Source organism: Lissotriton vulgaris, chromosome 1_1 (assembly GCF_964263255.1).
Source record: "Lissotriton vulgaris chromosome 1_1, aLisVul1.2, whole genome shotgun sequence".
Lineage (NCBI taxonomy): Eukaryota > Metazoa > Chordata > Amphibia > Caudata > Salamandridae > Lissotriton > Lissotriton vulgaris.
Window position 1 is genome coordinate 106,235,757 of NC_141685.1, and position 26,401 is coordinate 106,262,157.

General features: G+C 46.5%; 1 protein-coding gene and 1 long non-coding RNA gene across 2 annotated transcripts; both read right to left on the reverse strand.

Moving 5' to 3' along the window:
* Positions 1-15,140: 15,140 nt before the first annotated feature.
* Positions 15,141-16,756, reverse strand: LOC147737623 (uncharacterized). The gene has a single exon (XM_086938177.1). The coding sequence runs from the start codon at positions 16,754-16,756 to the stop codon at positions 15,275-15,277; it is 1,482 nt and encodes a 493-aa protein (XP_086794303.1). The 3' UTR covers positions 15,141-15,274.
* Positions 16,757-17,457: 701 nt separating this feature from the next.
* LOC147737624 (uncharacterized) lies at positions 17,458-19,173 on the reverse strand. Its single transcript, XR_015300086.1, has 3 exons — positions 19,106-19,173; positions 18,410-18,463; positions 17,458-17,871 (listed from the first exon to the last, which is right to left on the reverse strand). It is a non-coding gene; the product is annotated as an uncharacterized LOC147737624 (long non-coding RNA).
* Between the last annotated feature and the right edge of the window lie 7,228 nt (positions 19,174-26,401).

Sequence of the window (26,401 nt, forward strand, 5' to 3'; positions counted from 1 at the left end):
GAAGCTGGTCTAGATAACACTGGTAAGGCACCCCCAGCAGGAGATGCCCACTAAGAGACGATCATGGGCAAGAGGCACTCTGCTTGATCCCAGGATCCAGGCCTGTGATACATGCCCAGCAGGTCGTCCCCCGCCACCACAACAAGGTGCACCAACCTTCCTTGGCCCTATGGGGCTACTATGCTAAACAGAGGACCCTGATAATTGGGCCAGGCACAGAAGACTGGGCATTATGCTCCCGCATAGCCGGTGAATACAAATTGTTGCTCTCTTTCTCACTATAGACTAACACCTTGAGATGCGCTGAGAACACCTTAAGTGAGCCTGGTGCCCTGGGCTGGCGGGACCGAGGAGGATATGGAGCATTTAGACCCATGTAAAGGGTCCCACATGTGCTGACCTTCTCCCCTTACTAGAAGGCAGGGAACCAATCACCACCCCTGCACTTAGACAGTGCCCTAGCTGGGCACATCAACATTGACTACTTCATCGCACTGATGAGGAACAAAGGAGAAAGAGCGGGCACCAGAGGGGAGATCCCTTACACCTACCTGGCAGCAGTGACTGCTGGGGCGGACGTGTCCTATTGATTAGAGGGGTGAAGAGCGGGCGCCAGAGGGGAGATTCCTTACACCTACCTGGCAGCAGTGATTGCTGGGGTGGACACGTCCTATTGAATAGAGGGTTGCACAGTAAGCCTTCGCAGTACTTCAGATGCAGACCCCTCTCGACTCACTCCGGCACAAAGACCGTCAAGAAACGGCAGCACAAGGGAGACACGGACAGTGGGAGGAAGGAACCTCAGTATCCTCTCTTCCAACAAGAGGCTCTACAGACCACTGCCCCACAGAGTTCACAAGCCCAGGGAGAGCACTTTGACAAACATTTGCGAGCAATCAAAGATGTGAAGGTCACACTCAGACCTAAACTGGACGCTCTGGCAATGGAAGTGGGGCTGCATCGGGCTGACCAGATCAACCTTACAGTCAGGCTGGAGACACATGAGTGTGCCTTGGTAGGAATGTGCATTACACTGACCAAGATGCAGTATGCTACCTGTTTCTCTTACCGGCTCCTTGTGCCCTTGGAGGGGGAAACGCGGCTATCCTGCGGTCGCCGCCGCATCTAATCACGGACTCACCAGCCTCTCGCAGTTAGGAACTGCATTTCCCAGAGGCCTGTGGTGGCGCTAGCTGACCGCGTCATCGCTCAGCGCCAGGAGGCGCATTTAATCGACCGAGGCCCCACGCAGCGTGGGACGCTGCAAACCCTGCCTGTTTCTCTTACCGGCTCCTTGTTCCCTTGGAGGAGGAAACGCTGCTATTCTGCATTCACCGCCGCATCTAATCATGGACTCGCCAGCCTCTCGCAGTAAGGAACTGCATTTCCCAGAGGCCTGTGGTTGCGCTAGCTGACCGCATCATCGCTCAGCGCCAGGAGGCGCATTTAATCGACGAGGCCCCACGCAGCGCGGACCCGCCCGCGCCCATCAGAGGCCGAAAGAGGCCGGGCTGGGCCACCCCCCTTAATTGTCATCTATGGACTTACAGAACCCTCAGGACTAAGAGAAACTCCAATCAAGGTTGGGGGTTGGAGTCGGGTGTAATATCCACAGTCCCAGATTTGTATCGCCAAGCCCCAGGAGGCGGCTATAAAGAGGTTGTGCCGGACTGAGAAATGCCAGAGTGTTTTCTATCATAAGGTACTGAATATTGTCCTCCTATAGGGGATCATTCTCATCATATTCTGGGGATTGTGGGATCATTCTCATCATATTCTGGGGATTGTTGCCAGTACCTGTGATATGAGTAAACGCAAAGAGGCAAGCTCAGCTCCGGGGGGGGGGGGGGGGGATGGGGGCAAGGGGGACTTTGGATGCTTTTCTAATAAGGGCTGAGTCCCTGTTAATCCATTAAATTCAGTTGACTGAAAAGAGGCTCTCATTGGATAAGCTAATAGAACACAAGAGATTGTCCATGGGTTCTATAGCTAGGTGTCCACCCCCCACTACTGGGATTCCCCCTGGTCAACACAACACGGTAGCCAGTGCCATCACTAAGGCTACAATTCATACTACCTTATCACCATTGAGGGTGGACCTATCTCTACAAGCCATTGAGTCAATGGACGATGACCGTAATTAGACGCATAACACCACACAAGAGGGGGAGGGTATAACAGGCCGCATTTCCATGACACTTGACTTAGTAGGGTTAGGGGAAGAGGAGTATGTCATATCTATAGATGTGGCAGACAAAATACTCACCCCAAGGTCCAGTCCAATCCCGATTCAAAAAGGCCCTGCAGGCCAAGGGTACATCAACTACGACCACCGCCTTAGCTGAGGCCAAGGCACTAGCTAACAGCTCAAGGAGAGGGGGACAACATATTTCAAAAAAACCAAGGCAGAGGGGAGGAGTGAAAGTGAAGGGGGTTACTGAAGAAGGGGTATCTACAACCCCCACCCTGTGTCAGAACTGCAGAGAGACAGCGACGCCGCAGGGAAGGGACAGAGAACTAATGTCAAAGTTGGAGACGCTATTAACCTCTCATCTGGGGGGCCTGTATGAGAGACTGAACGTGATTGAAGGGCAACTTTCGTAGCTACTCACACAAGGTAGTACTGTGGCCTCAATGGTGAAGGGGCCATGGCCTATGGGGAGGGGGGACGCTGAGACTAGTACACACCCCAAGGTAGCACATTCAGTAGATCGCATGGGAGGGGCAAACAATGACATAGTCCTGCACATGTCTAGGCAAGAGGTGGTAAAGAAGAATCCAACAGAGGGAATCAATAAGAGCAAGGACCTAGGCCCATCTAGTTCTAGGGAAGACAACGGGCAGACAAGGGAGGAGAGGCTAGAGCACAGATCTAAAAGTAGAAGTAGTGCAATGAGCCCAATAAGTAGTAGTAACTGCTAATGTAACCAGCAGCAGTTTTATTTGCAATAAGTTTCAGAGTAGGAATCCAGACAATATAAGCAAAGTCAAAGAGGGTGTGTCGCTACCCCACTAAGGACACACAATACATAGCACCGTTTATGCACAGAGACAGAGAATGAGACCGGTAACTAAAATAATACGGATTTTTTTTTAAAAACCCCTAATGACACTGTTGTTGTAGATACAGGCTAAATACCCAAAAGGCTAAACCGGTAGAGTGCCCCAAAAGACACTTACCTCTGGTATCAGTATTATATTACAGACAAAAACAGGGGGTAACTGAATTAGAATAACATCTAATTGCGACCAAAATTAATAAAGGTCGACACTGATCATAGAATTCTCTCACAACATCACAAGAGAGGTGCCCAAAATTATACAAACACCGGATAACTTATCTTCTCCCTTAGCCTGCAAAGTAAAAAGACAAGTCTATTAATAGAAATGAATGTATCCATTCTTTAGTATATAAACAAAGAAACAATGCTTGCAATGTAACCCCACACAGGTCAAATTGAGGAAAGACCCTGTTCAAAGAGTCTCCGACGCTGCCTGCAGAATTAAAGGTATCCAGCGACGCTGCATTGAGGGACATTGAACCCCATTTTAGTGGGTGAGTAAAACTATATAATCGCTAAAGCCCTGAATATCAATCGTGGCAAGAGTTCTAATTCTCGACTAATGGCAATGTACTACTAACAGGAGCATTGGGGTTTACCACCTATCACCATAGCCCCCTTTCTCTAAAAAATTAATATCGTTTAGTTTCATTGTATCCTACTCCACCTATCCATTTGAGACCACCAGGGATAATGTACAATTACCCAGATGTATAGACTGTGCAAAAAATATAATTTCTGCCTCCTTTTACTTCCAGTTTTATATCTATAATACGGTGGCCCCCCTCCAGCATTAGCCTCATCAATGCAAAGTTCCTGAGATAATAAGGTAAATAGACATAGGCTAACTATTATCAAGGGGTCCAATTGGACAAAACAAACTTCTTGTTTAGAATTTTAAAAAAACAAGCATGATGACCTTGTATTCCTTGCAGAAAGGGACCGTTTACTGGATTTAAACAGACCAGATGCTCTACAAAATTGAGGGACATCGATCCTAATTCCCTCCGAAATTGAATATGAGAGGGATAGTAAATTACTAACTCACAGGTATGCATTATGATTTTCCCTCAGATGCTACCTAGAATGGCTACCTTCTGTGACCATATTTAAGAACCATGTGTATAGCCTGTTATACCTCAAATGCCTGAATGATGTACCAACGAGAAGCCCTATTTGACCAATAGAAATACCCTATTGTTGTGTGTATTAAAAATGTGCCTAAAAACAGTATTAATCATGTTTTTTTTAAAAAGAATGCTAAAGAATGCCATGATATGTATCTAATTGTAATGTTCTATTGTATAGAATTGTTTGTCCTGAAGAAGGTGGTATCATTCATACACCGAAACGCTGCGTCGACAACTCCAACAACTGTGATTCTTTGATCATTTTTAACTGTGTATTTTCTATTGATTTTATCTTTATACTGTAATTGCACTGAATATTTGGCACTATTATCTTATTGTACTACATTGTTTTAATTGATTTGTAATAAATTGTATTATTTATAACATACACACTCCTTAGGATTCTTGATTTGTTGAACACATGGTTTTAATTGCATAACACTGTACATCATTTGTGTCAATCTGGCTTTTTGAGATATAAGGGAAATACACTAAAGGTTTCTTATCAGTTGAATGTCTTGGGACTTTACTCTAGAGCACAGATCTAACACTGGTGCTATAACTAGATCTTCCGGGGGTAGACCTACTAAACCCGAAGAACCAGGGTCATCACTAGAGGAGCAGGCATTGGACACCCGGGATTTACCGGTACTAGACCTCCCACCAGCTGCAAGCCCCTACACAGTAGTTCTGACAGGGATCCCAGCATGTAGAGACGCGAGGGAAGAAACCACACGCTCCTTGATCAACAAAACAGTTCGTTGGTTGGCCAATAATTTAGGCTTTAACATTAGAATCACAGGCATATTCTAATGGCCAGAAGAGTGTCATGGATCGGAAATAGCAGGAAGGGTTTCCCGGGAGACTGTAATTTTAAACTTTAGATATCCGGTAATGGCCAGAGAACTTTTGTATTATCAAAAGTGGGGGGACCTACCAGGAGGAGTGTGGTACTAGCATCAGACTGCTCCCACTTAGTTTCTTTTACAGAGACCTGATACACCCTATGAACAGGTAAGATCTGAGGCGAAAGCCTGCAAGGTCAACCTGGGGGGATCGTCCAGAACCATTATTTAATCGATACGCGCCACTCCAAAGTGTTTCCGCCTTAAGTGAATTAGATTGACTGGTTGGGGGGGCCAATCCTAGGACAAGGGGTGGCACAGGAGGATGTGCACCACAGCAGGGATAATGAAGGGTTAGTCTAGGAGATGACGGTGATGTCAAAAACGCCCCTTATTCATGGAGCCCATAGCACGCTGGATATAGAGACAAATCCACGTAGATTAGTTGCAACTTTAACTGGGCACATTGACCAAATGTCTAACCCTCCAGTAGTAGGAGGGCAGGGAAATATTAATATAATCTGCTGGAACATAGCAGGCCTGTCCAGTAAACTAAAAAATTAGGACTGGCTAGGATATTTCAGGAGATTTAACATTATTTGTCTGCAAGAAACGTGGGAGGCAGATTGTAGCGCACTAGCACTGGAATGCTACAAAATGTATTCTGTTCCAGCATGTAGATCCTCTTCAGGGCAAGCCAAGGGAGGCCTAATTACTTATGTGGATTTGAGGTTACATGGGAAATGGGAGGACTTAGTTTGGGATTCAGAATGCACACAGGGAATACGGTTTACGAACAAGGGATTAAAATTAATTTTTATTAATTTTTGTAATGCCATCAAGGGCGGACAGACATTAGCCAGCTTGGTAGAGCTGGAACATAGGTTGATAGGATTAGAACCGCATGGGGTTGCTAGCGCCCAACTGGGGGTGTTGGGAGATTTTAATTGTCACTTGTGCCCCCACTTAATTAGCAGTAAGGGGGAATGGTCCGCTTGCCCAAGGGAAGAGGGACTGCACATGGAACACAGCAGGGAGGGATTTGAGTTAAGCAAGCTGTTGGGCACACATGACACGATGGATTTGATAGGAGCAGCGGGGGACTATCGTATCCTCCCAACCTTTAAAGGGAAGGGAAGGGGCTCTGTTATTGATTTTATTTTTGTTCCAAGCTCCTTAATATGTCGAATATTAAGTTTTAATGTGGAGTTTAGCACCTTTAGTGACCATAACCCCCTGGTGTTGATCCTAAGGGACCCTGACTCAGTTAAACATTCCCATCGTAAGTAGACCAGAGGCTCCTTTACAGCCACGGACTGGGAAGGAGACTGAGATGGTCAAACATCAATTGTGATAAATTCTACAGGGCACTACAGACGGAGAAAACCCAGCAGGTCTGGAAGTGTCTAGACCCAACAGTAGAGGAGGTGGACCACATCAATGCATTTGAGGGAGTAGCACATTGTATTGATGGCCTGCTTAGACGTAGAACGCCAAAAGAGGATGAGGATACTCACAGGTGGTTTGATCAGCAAGGCTCTAGTACCTTGAGGGAACTGGAGGCAGCTTTAAAGATTGTTCCCAAAGATAAGACAACGGTGTCCACTTGCCGGGGGAGGTATAAACAGGCACTAAAACAACGCAAAACTTCATTGCAATAGCAGGCTTGGGAGAATCTGAGGGAAGTGGCTGAATCAAGGGATATGACCGCCTTCTGGAAAATTCTAAATAAACCCTGTTTTCAGGATAAGAATAAATCCAAGCCTGTCTGCCACGTCCTGCCAGAGGCTTGCGTGGAGCACTTTCAAGGCCTCTATAATCATGAGAGTACGAGCAATTTAGTACCATCAGCAGGGATAGGAAATCAAAGGGTTGTTGAAACCCCATTTTCTTTAGGTGAGATAAAAGCGGGAATTGAGGGCTTAACCCGCAATAAGGCCCCGGGCCCGGATGGGATCCCTCCAGATCTCCTATTAACCCAGGTAGACTTGTGGGCTTCTATTTTATTAAGAGTGATCAATACGGCAGTGGAGGCAGGGATGCTGTCATCCTGGTTTACTGCGACAATTGTCCCAATCTTCAAAAAGGGTAACAAAGGTAACCCACAATGTTACAGGCTTATTTCCCTCATTGATGTCACAGTGAAAGTCATGGGGAGAGCTATTCTTAATCGGCTTATGGATTGGGCAGATGAACATGACATCATTTCGGATATACAGTATGGCTTCAGGCCGGGTCGCTCAACCTCTGACCAATGTCTCAACTTTTATCTCCTTGTCGCCAAGTACACTGTTGCCAGCGATGAGACTGTGTACTTGGCTTTCATAGACCTCACAGCAGCATTCGACCGGGTTAACCATAAGAAACTGTGGGAGCTATTGGGGGCTTTGGGCGTGGATTCAGGACTGGTTAATATTTTAAGCACTTTGCACCAGTACACTTCAGCCCAGGGCAGATACAATGACGAGGGAGACATTTCTGATTCTTTCCCTTGCTCTAGGGGAGTGAGACAGGGCTGCATCCTGGCGCCTTTCTTATTTACTTTATATATTAATGGTTTAGATAAGGCACTGGGAGCATTAGGGGTGGACAGTCCGAGGATAGGTAGAAGAGGGATCCCGGTTCTGCTTTACGCGGACGACCAGTACTTCTGTCACGTACTGCGCGGGGCCTTCAGCACCTCATTGATGGCTTTGTCATCTTCATGGAGAACCCGGACCTGTCCGCTAATCTCTCCAAATCCTACATCATGGAGATGGGAAAAAGGCCAGGCAGGAAATTCACCTTTAGGATCTGCATCCACTGTCTAGAAAAATTGCAGGCATTTTCTTATCTGGGAATTTTATTTGATAGCCGCATCAGGTTTAATACTCTGTCAGATGAGAAATGCAGATCTCTTATCAGCTCTTCCGGGGCAATCATGAATTTTGCACTCAGGTTGGGTCGCTGGGCTCCTGAGCAAATCTTGAATTTGTATAGGGCCATCTGTAATGCCAAAGCACTATATGACAGTGAGATTTGGGGTTTCATTGACCCATTAAGGATCCAAATAGAAGAAAATTAATTCGTTTGACATTTGAGCACCCCCTCCTATTAAATCCACGAAGAGTTAGGTCTCATTTACATCAGAGATGAGATTCAATTGAAACCTCTCACTTGCTGGCTTAAAATATGGACTAACCCTGAAGCGGCTCTAAGCAAACAGATAATAACTGATTGCATTACCTGGGAGACCCTGTTGGGCCTGGGTTTTGCTGATTATTTTAACACCCCGAGATCCTTGTTAGCCCGGGACAAGGCGATTGTTCAGTCCGCTTTCTTAAAGAACAAGGCCTCCATCAGGGAAGACACAGAGATGGTAAAACCATCCGTGAGAGCCCACCTCTTGGCTAAATCCAGCCCAGGTTTGGAACCATACCTGTCTTATTTTTATAATGCTCAGGACAGATTCCTGATGACTAGATTTAGGTTGAACCTACTCCATAACACACTGGGGTGTCCTTCGGGGTTTCTATCATCCATAGAGTTGAGGGGCCCCTGCGGCTGCGACTATAAGTCTCCGCAGGACACACTCCATTTTGTTTAGTTGTGCCCCTATTACGGTCACCCCAGGAAGTTGTTTTTAAAGAGCATTTTAAAGAATGCTAGGTTCAAACACGGAAAGGTTGCGCTATTGTTCTTGAAATTGTCTGAGGAGGCCTTCACATTTTTTTGCACTGTTAATTTCCTAAGGATGGCCGCAAGACTGAGAAATACTAAGGACAGGGGATTATGACACTGGTCGTTAAATTATCCTTTTTTCTCTTTGGTACCAACACTTATGATGCCCTTCTCCTTGTTTTTTACAAAGATGAATTTTATGCTTGGGGGTTTTTCCTTTTTTACCATGTTGGTTTTATATCACCCTTGTTTCGTAACTTGCCCTTTTTGAATGTGATCTGCTCAGGAGTGTTAGACTTTCTAACTTTCAGCACATTTTCAACCTTATTACCCACGATGATTTGCTCTGTTATTTGCTAATATTTTGTACCAACTGTCTAGGTACCCGGTAGAAGGTTTTATTTCTTGTTTTTTTTAAAATTCTAACTGTATTGTACTTTTATGGTATTGCTGTATACCGAATAAAGTAATTTTGAATGATTGATTGATTGATTGATTGATAGTGGAAGGTCAGGCATTTGTTGTGTATGCTGGTCCTACGTTGTGCAAGGCCATGTAGGCATGACTCATCATCTTGAACTGGCATCTCTTCTGAATCGGGAGCCAGTGTAGTTTCTTGAGATGGGGTGTGACGTGGGTCCTTCTGGGAGGTGGAGTATGAATCTTGCCATAGAGTTCTGTATTGTCTGGAGTCTCATCTGGAGGTGTGCAGTAATTCTTACACAGATTGTGTTTCCAGTGCCCAGTATGCTAGTGATGAGGGCTTGCATGATGGTCCTTCTGGTGTTTGCTGGGAGCCATCTGAAGGTCTTGTGGAGCTTGCAAACGGTGTGGCAGCAGGAGGATGAGACTGCATTGACTTATTTCTTCATGGATAGCTTGCTATCCAGAATGATGCAGAGGTTGCGGGCATGGTATGTTGATGTGGGGGGTATGCCGTGCTCCATGGGACACCATGGGTCATTCCATGGTGAGGTGTTGTTCCCAAAAATGAGGACTTCCATCTTGTCTGTGTTGCGTTTGAGACAGTTGTACTTCATCCAAGCCCTTGATACAAGCCCTGGCAATGCCGAGTATATATGGTTGGGACTTTAATTCTGCCCATGACACCTCCCTAAATAGACCCCTCCCCCACCACAACATGAGAATGTAATCAGAATGACCCACGCATTGTGGACTGGGTTATGCTTACCCAGATGTGAAACATCCGGTGGCAGATGACTCCTCGTACACGAGAATACTCGTTGTTCTCACCATTACACTAACTGCACACCAGAATCGGCTTGCTCCTATGCAATCCCTCTGTTGCTTCCTTGGTCTTGTGACCTGAATGTCTAGGCCACACACTTTCAGACCACAACCACCTCAAAATGATGATTCAGTGGGGCAGACGACATGCACCAGTATCTACTAGGAGGCTGTGTGCCCCAGCCCTACAGGACAGAGTCTTCTGTGATACTGAAGGTACACATGTCGCCATATTTGAGACGAAGGAAGGGACTGCCTATACGACAGTGATAGAGTGGGGTACCTTTAAGGGTCTCACATAAGGCCAGTGCATCAAGATGTAGCATTGTGTAAAACATGCCTTTGCGAGCCCAGAACCTCTCTCTTGAACAAACAATATGAACAATGGAAATAAATGTGAGGTAGCTGCATGAAACTAGAACATAATCACCCCTCTGCGAAAGGAGTAAAGAGAGGCGGTGGTCAGACTAGGAACACTACACTATCAGATACTAGCATGGCTACTAAGGTCATTGACCCCAAAGACCCCCAGAAAGGCCAGCAGATCCCCGGTGGGAGTGATATTGAATGTACAAGCAGATATTAACCAGGCTTTCCTGTAGTACCAGACGTCTGTATACCATGCTGTGTTGGGAGTGCAAGCGCCCCAATTAGATGAGTATTTGAATAGACTGACAATCCCCAGACTTAACCCCCTTCAGGGACATACACCAGATGAAACCCTGACCACTGAGGAAATTTGCTTCATGATTGACTAGATCGCGTGCAACAAAACTCCTAGGATGGTCGGGTTCTCGGTGGACTTTTACTTCACCTACAGAGCAACCCTCTCTCCAAAGCTACTCCAAATGTACCAACAGGCCCGGCAGGTGGGCACATTGCCGGGATCCTTATGGGAGGCTATGATATTAGTCCTGCCTTAGCCCAACAGGGACCCCCTGGAGCTACGCTCCTACTGGCCACTGTACACCAACCACAAGATTTGCAGGAAGGTCCTTGCAAACAGGTTGCTCCCCTGCCTCTCTACATTGGCACCAAGACCAGAATGATTTTGTACCTGGGAGAAAAATATGTCTTAACCTATGGCGCCTCTCTGGCTGATGGAAAAGAATCTTCATGAATTGTCTCCATACACAGCACTCTCACTAGATATAGAGAAGGCCTTCGACACCCTTGAGTAGTTTTACTTAATGAAAGTGCTGATGGGCATGACACTAGGCCCAAAAATATTACACTGGATAAATCTCCTCAACACAAACATGCTGGCCCGCATCCGGACAGGCAGAGATTTCAGTTTCTTTTGAATGCAGCAAAGATGCCTGCTGCCGATTACTTTCGCCCTAGCCATGGATCTGTTCGCTGTCCAGTTTCGGTCACAGGACCCAGCAATCAGTATACCGAGTGAGTCAAATTGAGAGGACATATCACTGTATGCTGATGATGCATTTGTGTACCTCCGGAACATGCATTCGTATCTACCACAGGTGATGGATGTTCTAGACGATTTTGGTAGAGTTTCGAGACTAAGGCTAAATTTGACCAAATCCAGCTTGTATCCCATGCACAAACTAACAACTTAAAACAGGAAGTGCTACCCAAATTAGCACTGGGGTGGCACCCTAACATCTTCAGGTATTAAGCGATGAACTTACCAAACGACAATGAACGTGTACAGGGCAACTTAGGTGATATCCAAGGTTTGCAGCTCCCTGTTGTTTTGGGGCTCCCTGCAACTATCAACCCATGGGTAGAGTGGAAATGCAAAAATGCGGTTAATACATTTATACTGCTTCTCGACCACTCTAGTTCACCTGCCTCTGCACTTCTTCAGGAAATTGGACTCTGTTTCTGTTCTTATGGACTTAATCTGGGGAGCGGGCCACAAGAGAGTCACGCTTCGCAAACTTTACTCTACCTTGGAACGGGATGGGGATGTACATTTAAAATACTAATAAAGAACTACAAACTACTGTGTGACTTGGAAGACGATTATTTCTCAATACAGCCCTTGTTTGTGATCTCGTTAGTTCTCACATTATCATCTGCACTAGAAGAGATGGGAGCCTGGGGTGTCTGATCACAGAAACTCATTTACATACAAAGGGGGGTGAAAGCCTGTTCACAAAGCACAACACAACTTCTTTATGTAAAAGTTCATACATTGCACAGGGAGTGTGATTCAGTGTGAGTGTTGTATGACAGGAGCGAGCAGTCTTAGTTGCTAGGACATGAATCTGTCTCTTGAGCTCTTTCAACTGTTTGAGAGGCAGTCTCAAATTCCCGGGGCACAGCTACCAACAGCTTCCCTCATAATCTTTGATTTTTGCATCTACAGGTGGTGCAGACGCCACCTAAGACCGTAACCTTAGAGTGCTTTCTGGAGTCAGCCTGCTTTGCTTTTTCCAAACTTTGGCCAGCAAAGGTAAATGTGTCTTCTACTAAAGTGTTCTTAGCACGCTTTTGGTAACGTGGCTTGAACAGTATGGCCTAAGACACGCTCGAAGGAAAAGCAAAACAGTGGAAGTCACACATTTCAATACAGTTTATTAAAAATAGACAAGGAACTGTAAGATTCAAACCAAGTTTAGAGCAAAAAGAATATTTAATAATTATTCAGAAACAAAATCTAAAGGTGGGCTGTGATTTAAGGATTATTAATTAGCAAAAACAACTGTCAAATCCAAACAAAAAGGTAAATAAATAAAAAACAAGCAGTTCTACTGAATCAATCAGGAAGTCACCTACAAAATTGTAGCTGACTTTGGGAGCTATGCTCGAGAGGACAAAGATAAATTTAGTCTCAGGTAATGATTAACACTGGAATTTGATGCAAGGTTTTTGGCTGAATCAGTCTCAGAAGGTGACGAGCTGTACAGAAGTGGCTTGAAGTGCAAAATTCCCACAGAGTAGAGTTGGGTCATCAAGTTGAACCTGAATCCACGGCCATCAAAATGTGTGTGAAACTTCAAGCAGTTACAACAGCTGCGAAGTCTTCGGAGCTTCCAAGTTATGGAGATGGTTCAAGGTTGAGGATAAGAGCCAAAGCATGGAACGTAGCAGGCCTGAGGCATGGTTAAGGAGATAGCAGGTTCCATTTGAAACAAAAAGAAGATGGAAAGAGGCCACTCATGTGGATCTTTGTAATACGAGGCTGTGTCCTTTTGGAACAGAAGTCATTAGTGTCAGGAACTGAGATCTGCATGCGCCTACATTGTTACAGACATCGAGAACTACATGTCCCAGAATGCCTTCAGGCGGAAGCAGCGCTAGTTGATAAAAATCACGTGACAAAGCGATAGCGTTGTACGTGATTCTGGCTTTCCTGGACTCTGTCAACAGCCGTGCTGTTAGAGGATTGGATTCCTGTGTTCCTTCCCATTGTTTTCCTGGGTATTAGATCCATGTATCGCTGGAGGCTCGGCTGAGCCGCTGTACCACCTCGCGTCTCATCTTCCGTGAGGACGCGATCCGGATTCCTTCATTTTTGCCCGCTCGTGGCTGCGGCTGGCGTCTTCTTGAGTTCCGCTCGGCTGAGCGTGAACTGCTCTTGTTCCTCTCCCGGTCGCGGCTGCGTCGGGCTGTATTCCTGATCACCGCTCTTCTGAGCGTGTGGATCACAGAAGTGAGTTCTCTCGCGGCTGCGGAGAACTTGTGGATTCCTTCTGTGTCTGGTGATTTTCAGATAAGGAGCCACGGCAGCATCTCACCCTGGACTCGATCTTCAAAGGGTATAGTTGTACCTTTTCATTGACAAACACTTGGCCTCATTGATATATGCTAAGATATATATATATATTCCTGAGTGACTTCCTATCCTGTTCAGACAGTATACTTGTGGGAGACTAAAGTTCTGGATTTCCTTTTGTGCTTTTTCCACGTTGGGTGGAACCTCAAACTGTGTGTTTTTTCTTTCTTGGCTCAAGACTGAGACTGAGTTGTTTCCACCAAGAACTTACTGGATTTGAACCCTATTTTTAATCTTTGGAGAAGGATAATTTTGTTCTATTTTTGTTCTGGGATCCGCGGGGTGTGGATGTGAGTATGATTGAGTAAAAGGATTTTTTGTGTTTTAATACACGGTTACTGGTGTGGTGTTGATGAATGGTTATTGTCTTTTACAGGTGGTGTTGTTTATCTGTTCGCAAGAAGAACATCTTGTTGGGAAAGACCTATAAGGTATAGTTAGGATTAAAGCGAGAACATATGAGAGTAGAAAGGATTGCTGTACAGTATTAATGTTATGCTTTTCTGTTACAGGTAATCCCTTTCCACCGCAGTTCCTACCCTTTCCCATCCCTCGCTTGATTATCTCTATACTCTGTATATTTCAATAGTCAGAGTGTGGGGGAAGTCAGGAGGTGGACCCCATATAGTATCACCCTGATCCTGAGGAGCCAGAGAGGACGTGACAATTAGGACTATTTAGGATGGGGCCAAGAATGGTTTGCATATGGCTGACCTCGTCTGTAGTTACACAAAGACTAGAGAATGATGTGGTGGGATGTTGCAGAGATTAACTACCAGTCCATCCATCACCTTTAGTTTTTCTCAATGATCAACCCTACGTGGTACAGACATAAACAGATGTTGGTCCCATAGAGACCTATGACAAAGGGACTCCTGCTGCAGCCCCCTGGTGAGGCTCGTTAAGGCTGGAAACAGTTTGAGGTTCAAGCATTCCTGATCCTTGGAGGCGTGGCCTCAAAGTTCAGGATCGAATGAACTCTGTGAGTCAGAGCCATGGATTATAAACACTCAGCAAACAAAACACGCTGAATGGAATGAGGCCACAAATAGTTACAAAAGAATGAGGTTAATTCAAGCATTTCCATCCCACGCTGTGTGCTTTTCTCAGTAGACAGTTTGATGGACAATCAATGTCTTTGTGGCTGCTTCATGTAAATGTTTTGCGAGTCTGAAAGCTCCTCCTCCAGGGTTTACAGTGAGCACCTTTTATTTACATTTACAACTAAAGTTTTTGTCACATTGAGAGCACAAGTCATTTTCTTTCTCATTGTGGGTTCTCTCTTGTTGAATGAAACTGAATCTCCAGCAGACTCTTCCCTGGCATTTAGAACAATGATGAGGTTTTTTCCAGGTAAGTTCTCGCAGGTTGAGTGAGACCAGATTTCCGACTGAAACATTTCCAGCATTCAAAGAGCTAATAAGGTTTATCCCCAGTGTGAGTTCTCTCATGTCTAGTGAGAGTTGTTTTCAATCTGAAGCTTTTGTGGCATTCAGAGCACTGATACCGTTTATGCCCAGTGTGGGTTCGTTCATGCACAGTAAGGTTGGATTTCTGACTGAAGCTTTTCCGGCACTCAGAGCACTAATAAGGTTTTAGTCCAGTATGAGTTCTCTCATGTTCAATTAAACTGGATCTCTGACTGAATCCTTTCCGGCACTTAGAGCACTGGTAAGGTTTTTGTCCAGTGTGGGTCCTTTCATGTACAGTAAGGCTGGATTTATGACTGAAGCTTTTACAGCATTCAGAGCACTGATAAGGTTTTTGCCCAGTGTGAGTTCTCTCATGGTGAGTGAGAGTTATTTTCCGACGAAAGCTTTTCTGGCATTCAGAGCACTGATAGGGTTTGAGCCCAGTATGGATTCTCTCATGTTGAGTTAAACCGCATTTGTGATAAAAACTTTTTGGGCATTCAGAACACTGATACGGTTTCTGCCCAGTGTGGGTTCTTTCATGCACAGTAAGGTTGTATTTCTGACTGAAGCTTTTACAGCATTCAGTGCACTGATGAGGTTTTTGCCCAGTGTGAGTTCTCTCATGGTGAGTGAGAGTTATTTTCCGACTGAAGCTTTTTTGGCATTCAGAACACTGATACGGTTTCTGCCCAGTGTGGGTTCTTTCATGCACAGTAAGGTTGTATTTCTGACTGAAGCTTTTACAGCATTCAGTGCACTGATGAGGTTTTTGCCCAGTGTGAGTTCTCTCATGGTGAGTGAGAGTTATTTTCCGACTGAAGCTTTTGTGGCATTCAGAGCACTGATACCGTTTATGCCCAGTGTGGGTTCTTTCATGCACAGTAAGGTGGGATTTCTGACTGAAGCTTTTCCGGCACTCAGAGCACTGATAAGGTTTTAGTCCAGTGTGAGTTCTCTCGTGTTCAATTAAACTGGATCTCAGACTGAATCCTTTCCGGCACTCAGAGCACTGGTAAGGTTTTTGTCCAGTGTGGGTCCTTTCATGTACAGTAAGGCTGGATTTATGACTGAAGCTTTTACAGCATTCAGAACACTGATAAGGTTTTTGTCTAGTGTGAGTTCTCTCATGGTGAGTGAGAGTTATTTTCCGACTGAAGCTTTTCTGGCATTCAGAGCACTGATAGGGTTTGAGCCCAGTATGGATTCTCTCATGTTGAGTTAAACCGCATTTGTGATAGAAACCTTTTTGGCATTCAGAACACTGATACGGTTTCTGCCCAGTGTGGGTTCTTTCATGCACAGTAAGGCTGAATTTATGACTGAAGCTTTTACAGCATTCAGAGCACTGATAAGGTTTTTGTCCAGTGTGGGTCCATTCATGTACAGTAAGGCTGGATTTCTGACTGAAGCTTTTACAGCATTCAGAGCACTGATACGGTTTATGCCCATTATGGGTTCTTTCATGTACAGTAAGGTTGGATTTGTGATTGAAGTGTTTCTGGCATTCGGGACATTGATAGGATTTTCGTCCAGCGCTAGTTTTCTCATGTTTAGTGAGGTGGGATTGATAACTAAAGCTGTTCTTACAGTCATTTCTCTTATTCGAGTTGTTTGTTTTTCCAAGTTGGGTTTGTTCCTGGATACATGCCATCTTAAGACTGAATTTGATTTCTGATTGTGTACTTGTTTATGTTACAACTCAGCATTAACTTCTAAAATACATTTCAGATGCTCTTCTTAACATATGTATTCAACTAATTATAGTTTTTACCTGGAAATTATTTTCCTACCTTTAAAGGCACCGATCTAACTTGTCTTATTAACTTTCACTGAGGAGCCCCTTGTATTGATTAAGAGGCCTCTCATGGATTCCTTTTCTCCAAGTTATGCCCGGGTGAATTTTCTCAAGTTTAATTAGTCTCATTTAGTGATTCTAGTTTGATCACATTTGATTTAGGAGTTTTAAAAGCACTGATAAGGTCCTTGGGGTTTAGTGTTTGCCTGTTAGGTATGTTTGTTCATACAAGTAATGACAGATGATTAGGGCATGCCAGGGTGGTTAATGAATTATCAATAGCGTAACACTAGCCCCTTTTATACTTCCTGTGCCAGTATATGCTTTTTTGCTCAGTGGCTAAGACAGGTACATGATCCACTTTGGAGGTACAGGACACTTTGAAACCACTCGGATCAACCCAAGAGACAGAGCTGGTGGAGAAAATCTTCCTATATTGGAAATGTTAATCCAGCCTCTTTGCTGTAACGACTTCTGAGACAGAGTATTTACAATGACTTTCTTTTAAACAATCTTTTCTCTCCTCTCGTCTTCAGGAGACAGAGACAAAAGCTTGCGCTTGTAAACCATGAATATTAGTCTCTTTGACGGTTCTGTCACATCACAACACGTCTACAGATGCTGATCGGTTGGGGAGGGTTTAGGTCTCCAAAGCATTTCTCATAAACCATAAAAACAAAATGTACAGCACTGAGTTTTCTCAAGTGCACTGCGTGGGGATCAATTGTGGCCAATGTTCTCCTCAATCTGAGTTACTGACACTTGGTAAACATTTATGGCCATTTTACTATAGGGATTTGACAACTTTCTCATTCACCAGTTTCTTCCGCACCAACATCCTCACCATTCCTGGCACATAGAATGTGTTTCTTCTCAAGAGCTCGAGAATGTTTTAACTTTCCTTAAAATAATCCTTTTCGTTGTGTTTCACTAAATTTAAACCTTCTTTTTTCTGTTCATGCTTCAGTCACCTGTAGAAATGGAGTCAAAAATTGTAAATGAACACAAAGAAAAAATATATGTGACCTTATACTTTGCACAAAGAAAGTATTGACAAAAACAAGCCAGGAAATCTGTTGAGTATCATTTCTGATAGTGGTGAAACAGCTTGGGGACACTGTAGATTGGGAGCTTCGGATTACTGGAGCTCATGGATGTGAGAGAAAACGTATTTAATAATTAAGAAAGAAACACAAGTTGCACATATATTGCAACATAGATTCTTAGAAGCAGCCAACACTATCAATTTACACTCTCTGTGAAACAGGCTGGCATGATAGTGAGATATTTCGTAATTCTTTTAATGAATTATTAGATGTTACTTACTCCCCTACTCACTTAAACTATTCATCTATTCCTTTTTCAAGGGATCTAGGAAGGGACATTTTATTGAAAAAAGGAATTCGCCTAGTTGTAATCAATGCTTTAAATGCCACTGTAGACTGACGCTGTGTCCAGTTAGCTGACTGGAATTCACTATTTCAAATTGTGCGGATGATAAGGACTTACTTGGTGGCTCAGAACTCATCATGACCCTCCGACAGGAACCAGGCACTGCAACACCTGAAAAAGTGAAAAAAACAGCACAACAGTAAAGGAAACCAAAAAGGGTCAGGAAAAGAAAAACACAAAATAGAGCAAATGGGAAAAAAGCTATCTTTAACTTTGACCTCAGGGGTCCAGCACAGACGCTTGTGAACCCATAAGTTACATATAAACAGTGCCTCCAAGGTCAGCACCAGGTACGGCTCCACCGGTTGCACCACCCTAAAGCAAGCCTTGTGTGCATGTGTGTCCACACACATATACTGTGTCTTTTGGTTGTAGTAGATAAGACAGAAAAGGATAGTTTAGGAGGAAGTAAAGAGATGGAAGTCAGATCAAGAGAGAAAAGACGCCGAAAGAACAGTCAGAGGGGGGAGAGTATCACGTGGTGTAGAGGAGAAGACAAATGTGCCAATAGTTAAGGAACTGCTGGGCAAAATTGACCTAAGAAGGAACTGGACCTGCACTGCACCCCCAACATTTCCAGGAGGAATGTGGCTCCATCATATTATTATCAGAAGTTTGATAACAACAAGAATAGTGCACAGAGGGAGTCAAATGTTGAAGCTGAAGAGACAAAAACAAAACAGAGATCAAGAAAGGGAATAGAGAAAGAAGAAACAAGGGAAAAGGAAACTTAAGAGTTATAGGAATCCTTACCTGACAGTTATGTTATATTTTGTTCCTCCAAGGGTGGCAGCCACGCTGCACTGCCTGGTCATTCTAGAATACCTTGAAAGGAAGTAAAGAAATAGTTTTGCGTCAGACGACTATCACACTTCATTCCATTTTACAAAAAAAGTCCTGTACTTGCAAAACAAAAGAATCTCTTGTTCTCTGGAGGCCATTGTGATGCAAATATGGGTATGAATAAATACTTTTTTGGTTCACCAAGAACCATGATCCCATCTGTGAATATAGAGTGCACACACAGTCTCAGAGAACAAACCCTAACAACCCAGTCCACGTCTTCATAACCCCCATCTTTCCATTTACAGACCATGAAACTTGCAAATCAAAACAATCTGGTTTGCATAGGTATGTTAATGTCCTTGTACATAATTCTGCCCACCGTTCATAAATCAGTCAACCAGACTCTTAGATTTATACAAACCATGGTCTCGGAGCAACAGTAATTCAAGGTCAAGCTGATGCAGAGTTTGAATGCTGAGCAATGGAAGCAACAAAGCATCAATGTGTTGGTGCTTTTTATATATAACTTATCTGAAGGGATGATGCGGAGGGTCAGCATAAATAAATCCTTCACGAGACAAAGCTTGGAACATTGAAATGTTGAGACCTCCAATGAAGACAACAGAGCAGCAGCAGCCTATACAACCTGATATAGGCCCGCTGCTCTCAACATTACAATGTCCTAATACACAACCTCTTCCTCTCCAAAATACATGGATTGGGCAGGAGAAGGCAGAAGATAGAGCCTGGAGCAGGGCACACAGGAGCCTCCCCCTTCCTCCTCCCATAGCTCGCAGTGCCACTTGCATCTCAGAAGGAGGGGGGGGGGTCCTGCTCATCTCCTACATCTCCCGACTCACCTGAATGATGAAAAGCAGTTTAGCCGAGCCCAGGGAGAACCAGAAGCCGACTTCAGCCTCCTTTCACAGCTATTACTGTGAATGTTCAACAATTAGCCACTGTGGTCCTGCACGCGGGTGTTAACTGTTCAACATTCACACTTACAGCAGTTCGGATGACCAGAGGTGTTTCAATCTCCTCGGTCTCTGGGACACTGTTGTTTTATTAATTAACACATTCTGCCGTCATGGGGCAAACAGTGTAATGACCTTATAGTCAGCCATAGCAGGCAATACTGCCCATTAAAGGACCGCTCCCTTGGAGCTACAACAAGCTTCAAAGCTATATTAAAGGTTTCAAATAATTACTGAAGGCATAAATATGGTTACTCAGTCAGAGAAATAATTATCATAATATTTGCAGGAGAATCACATAAAGGTAATCTCCAAAGTATATCAAAAGACAGAATCAGAACTAACTATCTGTAAAGTCAATAGACAGACCACCACAACAAATGTGTGCTACGAAATAAGAAAACATTTTTTTTTATAATATCAAATAGCAAACTGACATATAACCTGCTTATTTGGAAATCAAGGAAAAGTTCTTAAGTTTTTAGACAGACAGAACACATTATTGACATGGTTCATGATGAGGTAAAAATGACAGCAATCAATTAATGTTCATGAAAACATGGCACAACAAAATATAATTTAATAAACCTCAAGTAACAAAATGAATAATTAATTGTGACTCTTTCCCAAAAAGCCACAAGTCATTTTACAAGGTTATTCCCTAACATAATAACTGGCTCTTAATCACAGTTTAAGTTTGTGGCCATTCATCATTGACCCAATTTGTACGGGGACATTTGCTGACAGCTTATCAGTTGTTTATTAGAAAATGCCTACAACTTGGACTCCTTTCCCAAGAGGGGTGGGTTGGGAGCTCCCGTCAGTCTGACTGTGGAACGGGTAGCACATTTATTGATTAAAAGTGATGCTGGATTCCCATTTCCTTCTTCTATAAAAGGGCCGCTCTGGGTGACCTCTAGGACTGGCCCAAGCATGCAATCCTTCTCCCGTCTCAGGCACCGTCATTGTGTCTGATTCAGTCCAGTAGAAACTCCTAGTGTAGGAGGAAGTTGTGGAAAATCCTTACTAATCACTAAAGGATTTTGTTGAAATCCTGAATTTGTTGGGAATTTGGCGTTCTATTCTGCACTGGGCTGTGGGACCATCAGGACTGAAGGCATGTTCCAATATATCTGCCTTTGATTCTGCATGCTCGGCACAGAGGCCAGTTGGGCTGGGACCATTGACTGAGACATCCCATTCGGTGCCATCGGATTACTGTTCCAGTTTCCCAGGTTCCTGCAAACATCGCAAGGATCATGTCTTATTCTGCACATTATTAGTGTTTGAGGTATTTAAATTGCCACTGTCAGTAAAACCGATACCCTGAGTAGGGCCGGACTGGCCGTAACGGGCTTCGAGTGTTTCCCCGGGGGGCTGGAAGAGTGGGGGCTGATTCTTCAGTGCTGAGAAACATATTGGTCACTGGGGGCTGGTTTTGCTCTGGTGCTGCTATATCACCCCCAGCAACAAAAGAGGCAGGGAGCTGGTCTGTCAAAATTGTCAGGCCTGGTTTGGGTTCCCAGTCCGGCCCTGACCCAGAGGAACAACATTTCCTCCTTCCACATACTGAACATCATTACTCTGCACACCAACGCCGTGCACATCCAAATTCACACCAGCAACAAACCCAGAATCAAAACAAGAATACAATCCGTGAAAACCAATTTCGTCACCCGTTTGGAAAATTTTTGTCTGAGCGCTCATTATTTTTATTTTGATTTTCACTAGAGTAATTTGGTTACAACTAAGTCTCATCCAGAATGTTGGACTGCAGCGCCTCACATTTTGCTGCATATGTGCACTAACCTCTGTATGCAACGCTAAATGATGCGTCCTTCTTTAACTTTGACTTTGCAATATTGTCTGTAAATCTGCATTAATCTCTTGTAATATATAATAAAATATTTTGAGGCGCTTCACTCTGTGGCTCTTCAATTGGCCAGTTTACAAGCAACTTACACTCATTCCACAAATCTCTTGGGACAACAATTAACAAACTTAAACTCAGCTCTCGACCACCCTGCCTGGACGAACAGGTCTCATCTCCACTGCATCCCTCCTGGAGAGGCCCCACCTTCTATGAACCAGCCAAACACAGGACAGGCCTCACCTCATTTGCACCCCTGGACAGGTCTCTCCCCCTCTGCACCCCTGGACAGGCCTCACCTCCTCTGTAACCCTGGACATACCTCCTCTGCCCACCTGGACAGGCCTCACCTCCTCTGCACCCATGGACAGGCCTCACCTCATCTGCACCCCTTGAAAGGCCTCTCCCCCTCTGCACCCCTAGACACATGCCTCACCTCCTCTGTACCCCTGGACAGGCCTCACCTCCTCTGACCCCTGGACAGGCCTCACCTCCTCTGCACCCCTGGACAGGCCTCACCTCCTCTGCACCCCTTGACAGGATTCACCTCCTCCGCACCCCTGGACAGGCCTCTCCTCCTCTGCACCGCTAGACAGGCCACACCTCCTCTGTAACCCTTGACATGCCTTACCTCCTCTGCCCACCTGGACAGGCCTCACCTCCTCTGCACCCATGGACAGGCCTCACCTCCTCTGCACTCCTGGACAGGCCTCATCTCATCTGCACCCCTTGAAAGGCCTCTCCCCCTCTGCACCCCTGGACACAGGCCTCTCCTCCTCTGCACCCCTGGACAGGCTTCACCTCCTCTGACCCCTGGACAGGCCTCAACTCCTCTGCACCCCTGGACAGGCCTCACCTCATCTGCACCCCTTGACAGGCCTCACCTCCTCTTCACCCCAGGCCTCACCTCCTCTGCTCCCCTGGACATGCCTCTCCTCCTCTGCACCCCTGGATAGGCCTCTCCTCCTCTGCACCGCTAGAAAGGCCTCACCTCCTCTGCATCCCTGGACAGGTCTCACCTCCTCTGCACTGCTAGAAAGGCCTCACCTCCTCTGCACCCCTGGACAGGCCTCACCTCCTCTGCACCCCTGGACAGGCCTCACCATCTCTGCACCCCTGGACAGGCCTCACCTCCTCTGCACCACTGGACAGGCCTCACCTCCTCTGCACCCCTGCACAGGCCTCACCTCCTCTAAACCCCTGGACAGGCCTCACCTCCTCTGACCCCTGGACAGGCCTCACCTACTCTGCACCCCTGGACAGGCCTCACCTGCTCTGCACCCCTTTGACAGGCCTCACCTCCTCTGCACCCCAGGCCTCACCTCCTCTGCTCCCCTGGACAGGCCTCTACTCCTCTGCACCCCTGGATAGGCCTCTCCTTGTCTGCACCGCTAGAAAGGCCTCACCTCCTCTGCACCCCTGGACAGGCCTCTCCTCCTCTGCACTGCTAGATAGGCCTCACCTCCTCTGCACCCCTGGACAGGCCTCACCTCCTCTGCACCCCTGGACAGCCCTCACCATCTCTGCACCCCTGGACAGGCCTCACCTCCTCTGCACCCCTGGAAAGGCCTCACCTCTTCTGTCCCTGGACAGGCCTCACCTCCTTGCACCCCTGGACAGGCCTTACCACCTCTGCACCCCTGGACAGGCCTCACCTCCCCTGTCCCTGGACAGGCCTCACCTCCTTGCACCCCTGGACAGACCTCACCTCCTCTGCACCCTTGGACCGGCCTCACCTCCTCAGCCCCCCTGGACAGGCCTCACCGCCTCTGCACCCCTGTACAGGCCTCACCTCCTCTGTCCCTGGACAGGCCTCACCTCCTTGCACCCCTAGACAGGCCTCACCTCCTCTGCACCCCTGGAAAGGCCTCACCTCCTTGTACCCCTGGACAGGCCTCACCTCCTCTGCACCCCTGGACAGGCCTCACCTCCTCTGTCCCTGGACAGGCCTCACCTCCTTGCACCCCTGGACAAACCTCACCTCCTGTGCACCCTTGGACTGGCCTCACCTCCTCAGCCCCCCTGGCTGGCCTCACCGCCTCTGCACCCCTGGACAGGCCTCACCTCCTCTGTCCCTGGACAGGCCTCACTTCCTTGCACCCCTGGACAGGCCTCACCTCCTCTGCACCCTTGGACAGGCATCACCTCCTCTGCACCCCTGGACAGGCCTCACCTACAGCACCCCTGAACAGGCTTCAGCTCGTCTGCACCCCTGGACAGGCCTCATCTCCTCTGTCCCTGGACAGGCCTCACCTCCTTGCATCCCTGGACAGGCGTCACCTCCTCTGCACCCGTGGACAGGCCTCACCTACTGCACCCCTGAACAGGCCTCAGCTTGTCTGCACCCCTCGACAGGCCTCACCTCCTCTGCACCCCTGGGCAGGCCTCACCTCCTCTGCACCCCTGGACAGGCCTCACCTCCTCTGCACCCCTGGACAGGCCTCACCACCTCTGCATCACTGGACAGGCCTCACCTCTTCTGTCCCTGGACAGGCCTCACCTCCTTGCACCCCTGGACAGGCCTTACCTCCTCTGCACCCCTGGACAGGCCTCACCTCCCCTGTCCCTGGACAGGCCTCACCTCCCCTGTCCCTGGAAGAGGCCTCACCTCCTTGCACCCCTGGACAGGCCTCACCTCCTCTGTCCCTGGACAGGCCTCACCTCCTTGCACCCCTGGACAGACCTCACCTCCTTTGCACCCCTGGACAGGCCTCACCTCCTTGTACCCCTGGACAGGCCTCACCTCCTCTGCACCCCTGGACAGGCCTCACCACCTCTGCATCACTGGACAGGCCTCACCTCTTCTGTCCCTGGACAGGCCTCACCTCCTTGCACCCCTGGACAGGCCTTACCTCCTCTGCACCCCTGGACAGGCCTCACCTCCCCTGTCCCTGGACAGGCCTCACCTCCCCTGTCCCTGGACAGGCCTCACCTCCTTGTACCCCTGGACAGGCCTCACCTCCTCTGTCCCTGGACAGGCCTCACCTCCTTGCACCCCTGGACAGACCTCACCTCCTTTGCACCCCTGGACAGGCCTCACCTCCTTGTACCCCTGGACAGGCCTCACCTCCTCTGTCCCTGGACAGGCCTCACCTCCTTGCACCCCTGGACAGACCTCACCTCCTTTGCACCCTTGGACTGGCCTCACCTCCTCAGCCCCCCTGGCAGGCCTCATCGCCTCTGCACCCCTTGACAGGCCTCACCTCTTCTGTCCTTGGACAGGCCTCACCTCCTTGCACCCCTGGACAGGCCTCACCTCCTCTGCACCCCTGGACAGGCCTCTCCTCCTCTGTGCTCTGGACAGGCCTCTCCTCCTCTGCACCCCTGAACAGGCCTCTCCTCCTCTGCACCCCTGGACAGGCCTCACCTCCTCTGCACCCCTGGACAGGTCTCTCCTCCTCTTCTCCTCTGGACAGGCCTCACCTCTTCTTCACCCCTGGAAAGGCCTCTCCTCCTCTGCACCACTGGACAGGCCTCACCTCCTCTGCACCCCTGGACAGGCCTCGCCTCTGATGGAGCAGGGTGAAGAGCAAAATGTTGTTCTAGCCTGTGAAGTTAATCTCCCATAATGATTAATTAAATTAATAAAGCTTGTGGTGAAAGTATTAATCAACTTAGTTTAAAATTGCAAACATTACACGCGGGACTAACTAATGTGCTTTATGTTGCAAATGCAAAGAAGAAAATAATAAACTAACCTTGTCTATTGTCTTTGTCAGTATTGAATGCGGCTGGTTAATTAATGGCAAGTGCTTATTATATGTCTTTTGTGACAAAAGCCTTTGGAGTTCGTGCAGTTCCTGAAGGAAAAGTAAATTTAAAGCTGCATCTGTGTTGCTTCTGCTAGGTAACATAATTAACCCTGTTAATTAGTAAAGGGGGAGGGTAACAGAATGGGTCTCAATTCTTTAATTAATTGATGTTTTGTGTTTGTTTAATAATAGTTTCCAAAGAGAGGCCTGAAAAGGGGCTCGGAAAAATATGGCTGACCGAGACACAGACTTGAAACCTTGTCCAGAATGGAGCCTTGCATTTACGCAATGGAGATTTTTGCTGCATAAACATTAGCAATTAAAAAGAAAAGACTTTTGCTTGAATAAAATGTGCTCACGGAAAGAAGGCCCAAGGACAGGATTTGTGAATGTCTGCCAAGGTTAGGAAGTAAAAAGTACAGTACTCGAAGGAAAAAAAATACAAATGTCGTGGAAGAAAAAGACAATAGGGCTTATGTGAAGCCCGGACTTGGTCAAAATATGAGAATGACCTAACTGTGGTCTGACATGGCTCAGCCAATGAGAGACCTGGATTACGTTGAAAGAATGCAGAATGTAGAAAGTTTTAGATAGAGAAAAGGTATAAAACCTGACATCATGAGCTGGGCAAAAAGCTTGCTTCCCGATTCCTGAATGGCGTGCTGTT

Excerpts from the sequence above, each read along its gene's own strand:
- LOC147737623 (XM_086938177.1), bottom strand. The coding sequence starts at position 16,756 with ATGGCATGTATCCAGGAACAAACCCAACTTGGAAAAACAAACAACTCG.